The sequence below is a fragment of the Acartia tonsa genome, chromosome 1 (assembly GCF_053477335.1).
Source record: "Acartia tonsa isolate MP-2025a chromosome 1, ASM5347733v1, whole genome shotgun sequence".
Lineage (NCBI taxonomy): Eukaryota > Metazoa > Arthropoda > Copepoda > Calanoida > Acartiidae > Acartia > Acartia tonsa.
The window spans coordinates 22,888,483-22,903,611 of NC_137260.1; the positions used below are offsets into that span (position 1 = coordinate 22,888,483).

The window sequence follows — 15,129 nt, forward strand, 5'->3', positions numbered from 1 at the left end:
TTTTGGCTTATTCGTACGTGCGTCAGTTGTGCTATTCGGTCATCTGTGATATATTATGAAAATTTCACACGCAAGGAATTGTTGTTTCATTTATCCTTAAACAAGAAATGTTTAGGAAACAAGGATGTCATTATTTGTAATAGCGAAGTTTTAAGAAAAAATATTTAACAATAATATGTAACAAACAGCTGTTTCAATTTCAAAACGTGGTTTCAGCTATTTTTAGAAATCTGCCTTGTTTAATATTAGTAATATTTATTTATACTTATCGTGTTTGTTGGTTATACTTGTTCCTAAATATACATAATAAAACTATTGCTAAATATCGATAAATAGAACATGCTATTGTTTAACTTATATTTAAATTATAATAAACAAGGAAGAGGGTACATATCCTATTATATAAAGTAGCACTTTTGTCTGAAGCTAAGGATTTCAGAAACTACTGAACCGATTTTAGGGAAGCTTTATTTAGGTTCTGGGAAAGATTTAGGCTTTTCAATTTTTAGATCTTTCGAAAAGTTTTAGGGTATTTCTCTCTTGAAATACAAAGCTCCTAAATGCTAGGGGCGCAGCTTCTAGTAATATATAAAAAACATTAAATAACTCGTTAATAAAACAAATAAATGGTAATATTGTCGATTCATATCTGAAAGATGCATTCTTCATGCTTTAAGGTTCTAGTAGACAAAGTTTAATAATATTGGTTTAATTTACTCCCTAGATTCTAGGAGCGTAGCAAATAACGTAAAAAGAAAAAAACTTAATTTGACAATGCAAAATCGCCCAAACAAAAAAGAAATGAAACTACTCCCATTTTCCACCCTTCTCTATATGTCATTTATATGATTCATTGTGTCAAAAATTGGGATGAAACTTATTTATTTTTTAAAAGCGAAGCTTTTCTATAATTAGGGTCGGTCCGTCCGTACGTCCGTCCGAGATAGATAGCTTTTCTCGTTAATTTAGGCATGTTAGAATTGTCTTATCGATTTCAAACTTTGCATGATGATTCCTGTAGTAGTTAGGTACGAGCTAGAAAGCGTAGCAACTCTATAATAATTACCAGAATGTCCGTACATCCATTTTAAACATTTTTCTACTTTTTAAAAAACAAATTTTTATGTGATCTAATTTTCCGTTTGATCTGATTTTTTGTATATTGATTCCTGGGACAACAAAGAACAATAGTATAAACGAAGCAACTCTATAATCAAGTCCTAAAAATGTAAGTATGTCCATAAACATTATCCTGTATCAAGCAGATTTCAACAAATTTACTTGACTTGCTTCGACTCATTCGATACTTTTATATTCTGATTTTATCGAATGATCTCACTAACCGCTAGATGGAATTATATATGGATCTCCTAATCAGTAAAGGTACTTGATACTGGGATATTAATTTACATTTTTTCAGGATGGTTACTTTCACCCTTAAAAAATAACCCAACCCTATTTTTTTATGATAAGTGATTGGGATAGAGAATAGGGGCGAAGCCACAAGTGGTTATTATTCTATCAACAACTATTCATTTTTTATTGAATGGTAATTACTTTGAGAAAAATTTTGAGGGAAACTTTTAATTCTTGTAAAATATTGAAGAACAAAATAATAATTATAAAATGAAATGCGATTTAGCAAATTTTTTTCTGAAAATATTTTTGTGTTGACTAAGACTTTATAGTTATACTATCAAAGAATTTCAAGAAATGTTTTAAAGAGAGCCGCATGTTCTAGCCTTATTTAAACAACATATTATAAAACATTATTCTTTCCAGAATAAATTAATTTTTATTAAAAAATAAAATGATAAGTTGAGAGTCGACCAATCAATAAAGAAAACAATCTATCATTTAAAACTGAGTAACTGTTATTTTGACCCAGGGGAAAATAGTTTTTGTCCATGTGCAAAACCACCTCTATCCCTACCTAAAGAGGACTATCCACGAACAAGAGCACATGATTCTAAGTACCTTCCAGCATTGATCCTAAGTATTTTCTTTCAGAATATAATAGGTCACCACTAATAATTAATATATTGACGAGAAAATTTATGTTTCACCACTTCAAGTTGAAGAAAAGTAAAAAATGTTCATGTTTTTTAGTCAAAATTCTATCAAACATTTTGTTGAGTTCGGGGTGTCTTTAATTGTCCATGTTGTCAAATGATAAAAATTTTAAAAAGTTAAAAGCACATTTACTATATATCATGTATGTTTAAATTAATGCTAGTATGGATTAATTTACAATCTATATAACACGAGTATTCGCATATGTATCATCAAATATCCATTTTATTGAAAGAATTAGCTTCATAAAAGTTTTCAAAATCAATTAAAATACCTAAAAAAAATATGGTGAAACATAAATTTTCTCGTCAATACATTAATGATATATGGTGACCAATTATATTCTAAAAGAAAATACCTAAGATCATTGCTGGAAGGTTCTTAGAATCTTGTGCTCTCGTTCGTGGATAGTCCTCTTTGAGTAGACAAAGAGTTGAGAAATTTTGCTACAAATCTCTCAGAAAAGAAAGGTTGCACTATGGTCTAGTTTATTTTTTTATGACAAAAAACATTAAAAATATCAATTAGGTACTAAAGTTAGAAACTTTTTAATGTAGCAATTGTGATGTAAGAATTCAGGGGTTAAATTTGTATAAGTGAATGTTTACAATCCTTTCCTATTCGACCGAGTTTTAGATACTTTGAAAAGAACAAAAATGTAGGATTTCGTGATCTTATCATATAAACAACATACCCCTTTTCTCCACAATATATTGTACATATTCATTTGGCAGTAACTTTTATAACAGTTTTATCCTTTTTCGACTCTTAGTGCATTTGCAAAAAAAATAACAAAGAGATATAGTAAAATAATCTTAATTGTTAAAGAAAGGGGGCAGAAATAGAAAGCATAAGGAATCTTTTAAAAAAATAATAAGATTCAGTGGAGAGGTTAGTACAGGGTCTTGCAAATGAAGTGCGCGAAGCGAATCCAAAAATTTTAAAACTCCCTGCACGCTTATATTTAATCTTTTTTTGCATTACACATAAGAAGAGACATAGTCTCTCTAAGATTTTAAACAAGTAGAATAGTAAAAATACTATTGTGTTCTAACCTTAAAAGGATGAGATATTGTTTATATGTTAAAAACAAAAAATAAATTGTTGAATGCTCAAACCTTTATTTCTGAATGGGAGCAGCTTTAAGATCTGTTTTTCATATTAATTAAGCTACTATTCATACATAGTTGTTTATTTATATAACCAATTGAAAGAAAATAGCTATTTATTTAGAAGAATTTAGTTCCAAAGAGGTTTAAATAAGTTCTAAAATAAAGAGTACCTCTGATAACATATTTTGCATTTTTTCCATCTCGGGGAAAATAATAGCTAATAGCGTCAAAATATAAACACAACAGAGTCCCTACAAAATAACAGAAAGCAAGTTGCTAGCAGACGAAAATCAAAGGGTCTCCCCCATTTGGAGCAGGTAGCTGTCTGGATTTTTCCTCTATACTATACATTTATTATCTAATCTTTATATTTGCTCTTCAAATCATACAATGAATATACATAAAAATACTTACAGATTATAATTATCAAAATGAGAGAAAAGTTGAATCAATACACCTCTTACAAAAGACTAAAAGTGGAAAATAAAATAAAAAAATTTATTTAACTGACCATCAATTGTTATTTAAATACCTAATAATTAAAATTGTAATACAGACAATTTTTTCTAAGCTTTTTTATGGTAGAAGGTTGAGACAAGACAATCATTATTACAAGGCTTATTATTAGCAAGATATGCTGGTGTGGCAACAAAGCAGCTAAAAATACTTCAAGTTTTTGATAGCATCTTTTTCGACATCATCATTATATTAATACTTGCGGTTTCGCCCAGAGGAAATAGGTGCTTTGTATTCAAAAGGGTTGGGGAAAAAAACAGGAAAATAGCCTAAAACCATTCCAAGACCTATGAGATAATTCCCCAAGGTAGACATCCCAATCAATTCTGTAATTATCGGTATCTTAGCTACAGACAAAAAGTATTACTACTTTATAAGTATTACAGGACAAAATAGCAAAAAAACATTAATAATAACTCTATTTAATTTTCCCATATTTGTAGATACATCTAAGCAGGCTTTATTCGGAGTCGTTTTGTGTAACACTGTAGGAACATAAAATATACCTTAATATACTCATAGACATGAAGGGCTAGACTTAATTATAGACCTACATACAGTAACATACATGTATGTTCGTGTTTTTATCATTTTCAAGGCAAGAAGGCATATAGGTATGAAATTAGAAATATTTGTAGAAGCGTGCAGAATCGTCCATCCTCCTGGAATAAATTAGGGGGGATGATAAACCCCCTATACTTATTTTCACAACGGTCAACACCCCCTGCCCACCAGTTACAACTATGATGAAGGGTGTCAGCTTAAAAAACATACCCTTATGAGAATTTCGTGGGAATTTCAATTTTTGGTTTTATAAGGGGGCGGGCACATTTTATACCCCCCGCGCGCCCATTGTTTTTGGATTAAAAAACATCTTTCAAGTTTCACAGGGTTTTATATTGGCCCAGTAACCCTTGCCAATGTCTACAAATGTGAAATTACAAAATCGACCCACCCTAGTATCCACCTCCATTACATGCAGTAATACAACATTCTAAAGCAAACAACCCCTCGATTTAGGTTTAATGGTTGTCTTAAAATTTTCAGGTGCGCCTTGCAGAACCCTGTGCAAGGTATGTTTAATAAAAAAAGTTTTTAAAAAGTTTTTAGAAAACATATTACTGTGCATCTATTTTCCTTTACTAAACTCTAACATGACATTTAAAAAGTAAAGCAAAAGCTATTATATTACCACTTTATACACACAAATAACCTTCAAATAATAAATAAATAAAAACTATCGTAGGGCTTTGTAAATATTTGAAATTTTCCTCTATTTGATAAGAGTATGGCCATTTTAATGACGTGATTCTTAAAATATCAATCATTATATCATTATATCTTTTAACAGTAAGCTAACCCAGAGAGAGAGGGGACAATTGGCTGTTTATTACTCTAGTCCCCTAAGCTTGAAATACCGTATTCTTATTCGTTGACTTTACATTCTATTGGGACTTGAGTGACTTTTGATTAGTTGGTTTATAAAGTTAAGTGTGAAAGGGTTTCAACCACTTATTATAATCTACAGAAGTGGTAATTTTTGTATCATCATTGGGGATGTACATAACATCAATTTATCGGTCATTGTCTTATCACCTAAGATGGTCCTAGGACAAACGCAGGTATGGACACTTAACCTAACCTGACCTATTTTAAACAATCTTTTAGGTTTTTCAATGCCTAACCCCTGCGGGGAGCTTATTTGTACATTCATATCTTAACCTAACCTAATCTGTTTAGAAATACTTAATTAAATTAAAAGGGGTAGTTTCACGAAAGGCATTTGAACTTAATTTAGTGAACCGCTTATTTTTTGCTAGTTAATGGGTTAAACTATATTTATATGGCATATATTTGAAAGAATTTCAATTTTCTACCACGTAGTCTTGATATTTTCAAAACTACGTGGTAGAAAATTGAAATTCTTTTAAATATATGCCATATAAATATAGTTTAACCCATTAACTAGCAAAAAATATGCGGTTCACTAAATTAAGTTCAAATGCATTTCGTGAAACTACCCCTTTTAACACTCCTACGTTTATCCTGGAACCCTTTAGATTCCTAATGCTTACCACTTTTGTAATTCCTACCCTTCTAAAAAGTCTAAACCTTACCTTTTGGCATCCCACAGGGTGCCTGTGTCCGCTGGTTATCCAAGAAATCCAGGCTGTACTGCCTAGCCGGAGGATATGTCAGTGCCACATGACCGCAAATTGGCGCGAAAATTGCCGCCAAAATGAGCACAACAGCTGATAACTTTGTCACTGGTGAAATGGTTGCAGCCATTTTGAATTTTTTGGCGCCTTTATTTAGAAAATATATTTAACACTTTTATATCACTATAAAACTAAGTAAATAACTACGGGTAGGTTGGTATCTAAAACACTTTATAAATGACTTATTATAACTAGGTCATTTTTAAATTACTCAAAAGCAAAATTTTACATCTCATTTTGTCTGAAATAAAGAAAATGTTTGTTAAATATATGCCTCTAAAACATAAACATAATACCTACATTTAAAATAACTAAAGAGTAACTGCACTATTAAAATCGTTTCAATCGTTTAATCCAATTAAAGGTCTATTTGAATTTTATCAGCCAATCTAGTACAGGAATAAAGCAACAGGATTGGACTTCACAAATCTAGGATGGAAAAAAAAAGAAGACAGGATCCTATTATATAAAATGGGAAGCTTTTTTTGTCTTTAGCAAAGGATCTTGCTAACTGCTGAACCGATATGGTTCTCCTCTACATTGAAGCTTCTTAAAGGTCCAATGAAAAAACTTTTCCACCTACCACTTTAATGAATCAAAATATCCCTGAATTAAATATCCCATTTTAAGTGCCCCTAGAGGCTTGAACAATTATGAATCAAAATTCCCTGAATTAAATATATCTGTCTTTTTTATTATGTCTTTGTGATCACTACAGCTTAGCGAATATAAAGATATAAATGGTCCATTTTGACCATATATTATCTTATTAAATTCATATCACCGCTATAATAAAATTCCATATCTTTTTACAACTTTTTATGGCAAAACTTTTTTTGTAACGAAACAAGTATAATACATCCAAATAGTCTACAAAAAAAACAGAAAAAAATGCTTGTCTACAAAGATCTCAAAAACTTCTGCTTTTCAGGCATGATTCTTATTGGTCTAAACATTTTTTTGGTGATATTTTTAAACACAAAAAAAACATGTGGAATAAAATGCTTCTTTAAGACTTTATATTGTTAAATTGAATTCAAAACATAATTCAAAGTAAGTTAAATAAAAGCCACGCAACCAAAAGAACTGTTCTTCAAAGAAGGGACAAGCCTGCATAATTTTTTTTTATTGGCTTGTAAGCCTTTTAACTTACTTTCTTGCTTTTGTGTTACAAACACAAAGATGGATTTAAATTTTTAAATTTTTATCAATTTCAACAAAGTACTGAAAATTCTAAGTGATTTGGAGAGCTAAAGGGAAAGTCAAAGGAGATCGAAATAACATTTTTTCAAACAGCATATGTGCCAGTTACAAAATGTACTGGTTTCGATTCAAAACTTTCAAAATTAAATAAGTTAAATAAGGTTCTACAACTGTTAATTTAAGTCCCTACATTTTATAGCAAGGATAGGGGTTGATATTTTTCCATAACTCCTTACCGTGCACAATGTAATATAATAAAGGGTTAATTGTCTGTAGGACCATAAAATCGTGTACTAATTTTAAAATTCTATTCCTTTACTCCTGTTTTGGTGAATGGTTTAAGAAAGAAATTTATTTCTCATTGTATCTTGCCAAATTTCAGAGGGTTTACTCTTTCTAAACATTATTTTTTACAAGCCATAGAAAAAGACACATTTTCTTAAATCTTAACGATTTAATACAAGATAATAACTTAAAATTGTTTAAATTGCGAATAATCCTATTATAGAAAATATTATTATATCTATAAACACATTTAATTTTGTAACTATTTATTGGTGGAATACATATGTTTCTCTATAAAAATAGATCATCATTTCCAATTAAGATGTATAAAATAAAAGTTAAAAAAAATATACATATATATGTCAATGCATTTTGAATCATTTTAAAAGACTAAATAAGAAAGAAGTGTTAGAAAATTGTGCCCCCTGCGGGTTTTTTTTACTGCTTATATCCTCTTGGGGTTTGGGGGGAATTAGCATCTTTATGTAAAAAGGGGGAGGTGTTTAAAGGGAATCTTTAAAGAGACAAAAATATCTCATATTTATCATTTGCAGTTTTACAAATTAATACATATTATATGTAGGTTTTCTGTATGTAGCTAAAGATTTAAATAACTAAACTGATCGAATTCTCTATTTTAGAGAATATTAACCGAACTTAGGTGCTAGGGCCCAACCGCTTCAAAGGGAACTATCCACGAACGAGAGCAAGTTATTCTAAGCACCCTCCAGCATTGACCCATGGTATTTTTTTTAGTGAATATACTAGGTTTATGTTTAATATTTGGTTTATCGACTAAAAAGTTAGGTTTCACCATGGTTTTATATGAAAAAACTTTGAAAAGTAAAGCATCTTTTGGTGCAATATCATCAAATGTTTGGATGAGTTCAAACTGTTTTAAAAAGCTTTGGCACAAAAGTATATTATTTTGATTAAAAATATATATTTAGTAATAGGGTTGGCAACTTGTAATATTGTAAACAGTTTAATTAAAATTCTTTTGCAAATTACAGCATTTGATGCTTTTCTGACGTGTTATTTTATTTTGTCCTTTGAACTCAACAAATTATTCGATGGTATTGCATCTAAACATTCCATATAAAACCATGATAAAACTAAACCCCAACTTTTTAGTTGATAAACCAAATATTTCACATAAACCTAGAACATTCACTAAAAAATACTATGGATCAATGCTGGAAGGTGCCTAGAATCACTTGCTCTCGTTCGTGGAAATAATATTTTATTACATTTAAAAGTTTCTGTCAGGTTTCTGTAGGACATCAAAACCGGTTCCTGTGCAGGTCTAATATATTAAATGTTAGGTTATTACTTGGATTTTGCACCAGATTTCCAAGTACTCTGATAAAGTGATGCTCGCAGATGGCTAAAAAAACGATCCACCCCCTTTGCCCCATCCTCTCCCGTCTTACTGGATGACAATATATCCACGTATATTTATACATAGATTTAGTTTTCAGAAAACTTATCAATAGTTTGATGCGAAGAAAAAATTTCAACTCAGCTGGCAAAAGTAAATTGATACCAGCATGATTTCAATATAAGATGTATCAAAAATCAACATTTTCAGATCATTTGTGGGAATTTTTTGAAACAGTGTGAATTAAAACTTTTTATGTTTATTGGTAATTTCTTAAGACTCTAGAGGCTTTAAATGTAGAGGAAGCTGAAAAACTTATAACAAGATTCCCTGAGAATTTTAGTTTAGCCATTTATGAAATTATAATGGCATTTTTAGTTTAATCTTCTTAATCTATAGAAAAAGTAAAATATTCTAAATACCTAGTGTTTTTCTTAAAAGGTAAAAAAGTTTGTTTTGAATGAAAAATCCCCTTCTTCAAAAGTTAACGTTTCCCTATTTAATGTATTTTTAAAAAATAATATTCAACATGATTTATACTACCTATTGTTTTCTTTACTAATTTTTATTGGATATTTACGAAGCAAGGGTAAATAACACGCTTAAATTTTGGGATCAAAGTCTTAAACAACAAGCGGCTTTGTATTTGAAGAAATGGTGGAAGGTAAAAAATAGCCTAAAACCATGCCAGAACCTACTACTTTATACTATCGGATTGTTTCAATAACCTGAATGCAGCGTTTCGGAGCCGGGAGCAGCAACATTTTTGATGGAGCCGGAGCCAGAGCCGTATTTTTCGTTAAAAACGGCTCCGACTCCAGATTAGCTAAAATGATTTTTTAAAAGAATTATACCTGTAATTTAGCAACGGTATATTTCTATATAATAAACTGGAAAAAACTATTGTTACTTAACAAATAGACACACATCCTTCTTCTTTTATATAGCTTTCATCTAATAAAAGCAAAATATTTTAAATTATTTATTTTATTTTATCAAATTCAATAATGAACAAAAATTGATATATTAATTTTAAGGTAGGAGCCGGAGCCGTATTTCCAGATACGGCTCCGCAGAACTTGAGCCGCATCAAAATTATTCGGCTCCGAAATGCTGCCTTAATGTATTTGTTTAACTCTATTGCCAATAAAACTCTTTTTATAAATTAAATTTACCTTAACATGTATAAAACATATTTTGCCCTGATAAGGGATTGTCACTTAGTTCCAAGAATAAAACGAATATCAAAATGACGCACCCTCCAAAAAAAGTTAAAATTTAAAATGACGTAAGGACGGACTTTCTGTCACTATTAATTTGATTTCGTAGGAGCGAAGCTACATTACAAATGGTCTTTAGGTCATTGAGCTTGTGACTATGTAGTGCGCAGCGATTCACCTATACGTGGAAATAATGACTGGGGAAAAACTGTCGTCAATTTAGGTTGCTAATATGGAACCCATTTATTAGTCATTTCATTCATCCAGTAGGAGTGGAGGGGATAGAGTAAAGTTGGTGTAGTGGGAGTATCGTTATTTTTGCCAGCTGCAAGTTTAACTTTCAACAAAATTGTATATAGGGAAATGAAGATAGTTTTCTAACAGGTGCTGAAAATGATTTTAAGCTGTTTTTTTATTCCTTGGGGTTGTTTAAGGCTATTTTTCTGCCCCCTTGAAGACAGAAACCTTAGATGCTAGGGGCACAGCCGTTGTTGCATAAGAGACAGCTCGGTACTAACATTTTCCAGAAAAAAATTGTAACAAGCTAATAAAATTCAAAACTGAAAACATAAAGCTTTCTATTATGCAGATTGCTAGAGACTTTAACTCTGCATAAAGAAACAGCGTAGACTGTAAAGCAGCAAGAAAACGTAGTGGAGGAGACTGTAGAGTTAAATTGTAATGGGAACAAGGACGTCCAAGCTTTTTGGTTTGAGGAGGGGGTAAAAATTTGAAAATTAAAAATTGGGGGGAGGGGGGGAATCACCCCATTACCCCCCCCCCTTGGACGTCCCTGAATGGAAAGATATACTAGATACCATAGTTTTAAAGAATAATACTTTTCTCTTGCTAATAATGTTCTGCATCTGACATTGCAGCATCAGTAGCTCTGACACGATTTGAGCAGATATTTGAAAGCATACCCTCCTGGACACGCGACGTCTATCGATGCGCTACGTGTTACACTAGTTATAGCGTAGCTGCACTTCTAAAAATCTGCAAGTAATGAGTTGAGGTATATCCTGGTTGATCTACCTAATAACTTAATCAAACTTGAATCGCCTAAGGAGTATTCACGTCAAGTACAGGTGACGATATAAAGATATGGTTTTGGGCTGTTTACATGAAGTTGGGTGTGTGAATGTGTGTCTGTGTCACTGTCCAATAAGATCTCTAAAACGAACCCAACACATACTTGTAAATATGGGTGATAAGTAGTTCAAATATTGTCTGAATGAACAGACTATAATTGTACAAAAGTTTCATTTAACAAGGATGACAACATCCATAAGTAGCGAAGCACAAAAAATCGTCGATGGGAATACGTACAGGTAGATTTAAAAGGTTTTTACTAAAATCAAGAATAGATTTTTTGGATAAAATAAACATGAAACCTTGTTTTATTTTGCATGATGACGATGGTCAAAGTAAATTATATTAAAGATGCTCATAACAATGGGAAAAATTATTTTGATACAGATATAAAAGTTTGAAAATTGCATCAAAATAAACAAAGATATGGGGAAATATGTAAAACATATAAAAATAGCCAAAAACCTGATAAAAGGCAGTCTGGCCGTCATGGTTGTTTTATTAAAACGACTAAAAATTTAATTTTTAAATCCTTAACTTAAAAAATTTGGAAAATCGGACCATATACACTGAAGATATGGAAAAAAGTGTTAAATATATAAAAATAGCCTAAAACCTGCTAAAAAGGCAGTCTGGCCGTCATGGTTATTTTGTTTAAAAGACTGGAAATTTAATTTTGATATCTATAACTGAAAAATTTTGAAAATCGGACTATAAACACTGAAGATATGGAGAAAAATGTTAAATATATAAAAAAAAGCCTAAAACCTGCTAAAAAGGCAGTCTGGTCGTCATGGTTGTTTTCTTTAAAAGACGGGAAATTTAATTTTGATATCTATAACTGAAAAATTTTTGAAAATCGGACCATAAACACTGAAGATATGGAGAAAAATGTGAAAAATATAAAAATAGCCTGAAACCTGCTGAAAAGGCAGTCTGGCCTTCATGGTTGTTCCTTTAAACGACGGGAAATTTAATTTTGATATCTGTAACTAAAAAAATTTTTTGAAAATCGGACCATAAACATTGAAGATATGGAGAAAAATGTGAAAAATTTAAAAATAGCCTAAAACCTGCTAAAAATCGGTCCGAACGCCAATGATGTTTTATAGTCAATATGTGCTCCTTAATGATGGGAATGTTGTCAAAAAATTTCAGCATTCTATCTTTTATAGGAGCTGAGTAAATCCCATTTCCCCCATAGCGCTACGGACTGACTGACGGACTGGCGGACGGACAAAGTGAATTATAGAGTAGCTTCGCTACTAAAAAAGTTTACATGCATGGCTAGGTCAAAAAGTGAGTACTTGTAAAGTCCTGTATGAAAAGATAGAAATCTTTATGTACAATTTAAGAAAAAATCTATGACAAGGAATAGTTATTTATCGCATCTTATTAGAAACACCTTTCTGCGGATATGAAAATGAAAAATCTAAATAATAAACCCAAGTGTGTTAGCCTCTAGGAACCAAAGTCCTGGGTTAACAAAACTAGTATAAATCTAATGATTTTTATTTTGAAATTCATGTAGGTATAATTTTCTGCAATACGATACTTTAGAATGGCTGGAACCGATTCTAGTGCAGCGGATATCAATCGGTTTCAAATCCAACTGGAGAATGTATTACTAACAAACCTAGGTACTATTTATTATTGGTCTTAGTAATAATACAATAAAGGTTAAATTCTCCTCATATAGGAAGCAATCATCCTTGATTAAATAATATTTATCCCTTAACAAATGTAAATGAAGTACTGATTAAATTATCATTTAATTTTCTTATGCACATCTGCCATAGAATATTAAAGATGAAAGTTCAGATAGCTAGAATTTCAAAACAATATCAATTTTAAGGTAGCTTAACCTAGGTCTAAGAAAGATTTTGGGCTATTTTCTAACCCCCTCCCCGAAAATTAAGCTTTATGGGCATCTTATTTTTATCGTTAATATGTAGGGTGAGGCGGGGCATTACCGGTAATTTTTTCGGTTTTTTGAAAAAAAAATGGGGTAAATATTAATATTTTTAAAAGACCATTAGAAAGCTTACGGAAAGGACTATCAGGTCCTAATAGGACGTTATCCTAGGACTTTTAGAAGTTTGTCATAACTGGACTCAAAGAAATTACCGATAAATGCCCCATGGTGGGGCATTGTGGGTAACGTCTTTTCAACCTAAAAAAAATCGATGAAAAACGGCCAAACGGCCAGTCAAACATAAATAATCATAATTAGTATAGGTTATAGGGATTATCCACAAAAATTTTCATTAAGATCGGACTATTCCTTCTATGTCAAAAATCATTTTTTTTAAAGACGAGAAATTTCGATTTTTTTTTCACAAAAATTTTCTTTCAAAATAAAATTTAAATTTTTTTATATAAAAAAATCTGTTCTATTCACTTTTTGGCCTAATTCTTAAAAAGCCCATATTGAATTTTAGATTTTACCAAAGAAAACCTGAAAATTAATCTTAAAAATCGAATTTGAATTTTTTTTTCGACGTTACCGAAAAATACCCCGCGCGAACTTTGGTCATTTTTGAAAAAATATTAACTCTACATTTAAGCTCTCAACGGATTTGGAAAGAGCGGGCAATCTAGTTCAAAAGGTTTTAACGGATCAGTTCTAGGTCTTACCAATTTTTGTGTAGGTCGATCTTTATACACATAGGTGAAAAAATTTTTGAAAAAAAAATTTTTCGTCCGACTTTGAGACCCCAAAAGTACCCTTAAAATTTATCTCACAAAAATTACCGGTAATGCCCCTTACCGGTTAATGCCCCGCTTGACCCTATAGAGTAAACCTTTAAATAAAATACATTAATACCATTATATAAAGTACGACTTTTTGTCTGAAGCTTAAGATTTAAATAACTACTAAACCGAACGAGTTCTGTTTTTTAAGAAAGCTTCAAATACGTATGGAGAAGGTTTAAAGCTATTTAGTATTTTATTTTAGAATTTAAGTCTAATGATAGTATTAGGTTTGTTTCAATGTTTATATACAGAGCCTCTGGCTACTAGGGGCAAAGCCACTATCTTCAAAACAAGGTATTTGGTCCAACATTCTACAATTTTCTATGTTTTATCTACCCTTCACTTGTTTTGGTATATGCATATCTCCCCAACATATCTTGTCTGCAAAATATCCATGCAAATTATTTTTGCAAAATCACTCTTTTCGCTCTGAGTAAAATATAACAAAAAAATAACATTTAAATTTAAAACACAGTTATGATGCAAAATAAAAGCCACGTAAAGTTTATAAAAATCTTGAAAAAAATATTTTTTAGGTATGATAAATCCCTGACGTAATTTTTAAAAACTTGAATTTCTGAAGAAATGCATTTGTCCTAAACTTTTGTAAAAATGTTATGCTCAAAGGCCCAAATTCTCTCTAATATTGACAAGAATGAAAACATGAAAAGGGGCAAAAATATCATTTAGGTAACTAAAATAAAGTGATACCTATTTTAGATTATTAAAAAAATTTCGCCTTTATCATATGTACCATATAAACATAAAAACAATCTTTTTATTTGCCATAAAAGTGATAAAAGAAATAAAAGAGCAGCTGCACCCCTAGCATCTGAGGGAGTAAAGAAAATTAATCCAATAAATCAAAAAAAAATTTAAAAATTAACATCCACGGGCCTAGTCAAGTATTTTATTAGTTCAAGAGATATTAACGGACAAAAACCTATTTTCTTTAAATATTTACTTCAAAAGTATTTTTTCAATATCTTTCAGCTTCAGACAACAAAAACACTTTACATTATAGGATGAAAAAAACTATTAGTATTACATAATAATGTTTGATTAAGTATAATATAGAGAAGCAACGCTCCTTTAAAAATCAAAGATTTACGGCCAAATCCTATATAGAGTAGCTACGCTGTATGCCCCAAAAACATATGATTCATATACAAAATATACACCTTACAAAAAAAGTTGCCCATTTGGCCCTTTCTAGTGTCATTAACTTTAACTTTCACATACAGCGTTTATTTCCTACTTTTTATTCACTT

The 15,129-nt window shown here is 30.8% G+C and overlaps 1 protein-coding gene across 1 annotated transcript in view; it reads right to left on the minus strand.

Annotated features, from left to right (window-relative positions):
* The window catches only part of LOC145315102 (uncharacterized), a 134,598-nt gene extending 128,441 nt beyond the window's left edge, over positions 1-6,157 (minus strand). Inside the window, exon 1 of the mRNA XM_080155148.1 lies at positions 5,819-6,157. Within this exon, the coding sequence (XP_080011274.1) occupies positions 5,819-5,990 (172 nt within the window). The 5' untranslated portion in view covers positions 5,991-6,157. The remainder of the gene's footprint in view (positions 1-5,818) is intronic.
* Between the last annotated feature and the right edge of the window lie 8,972 nt (positions 6,158-15,129).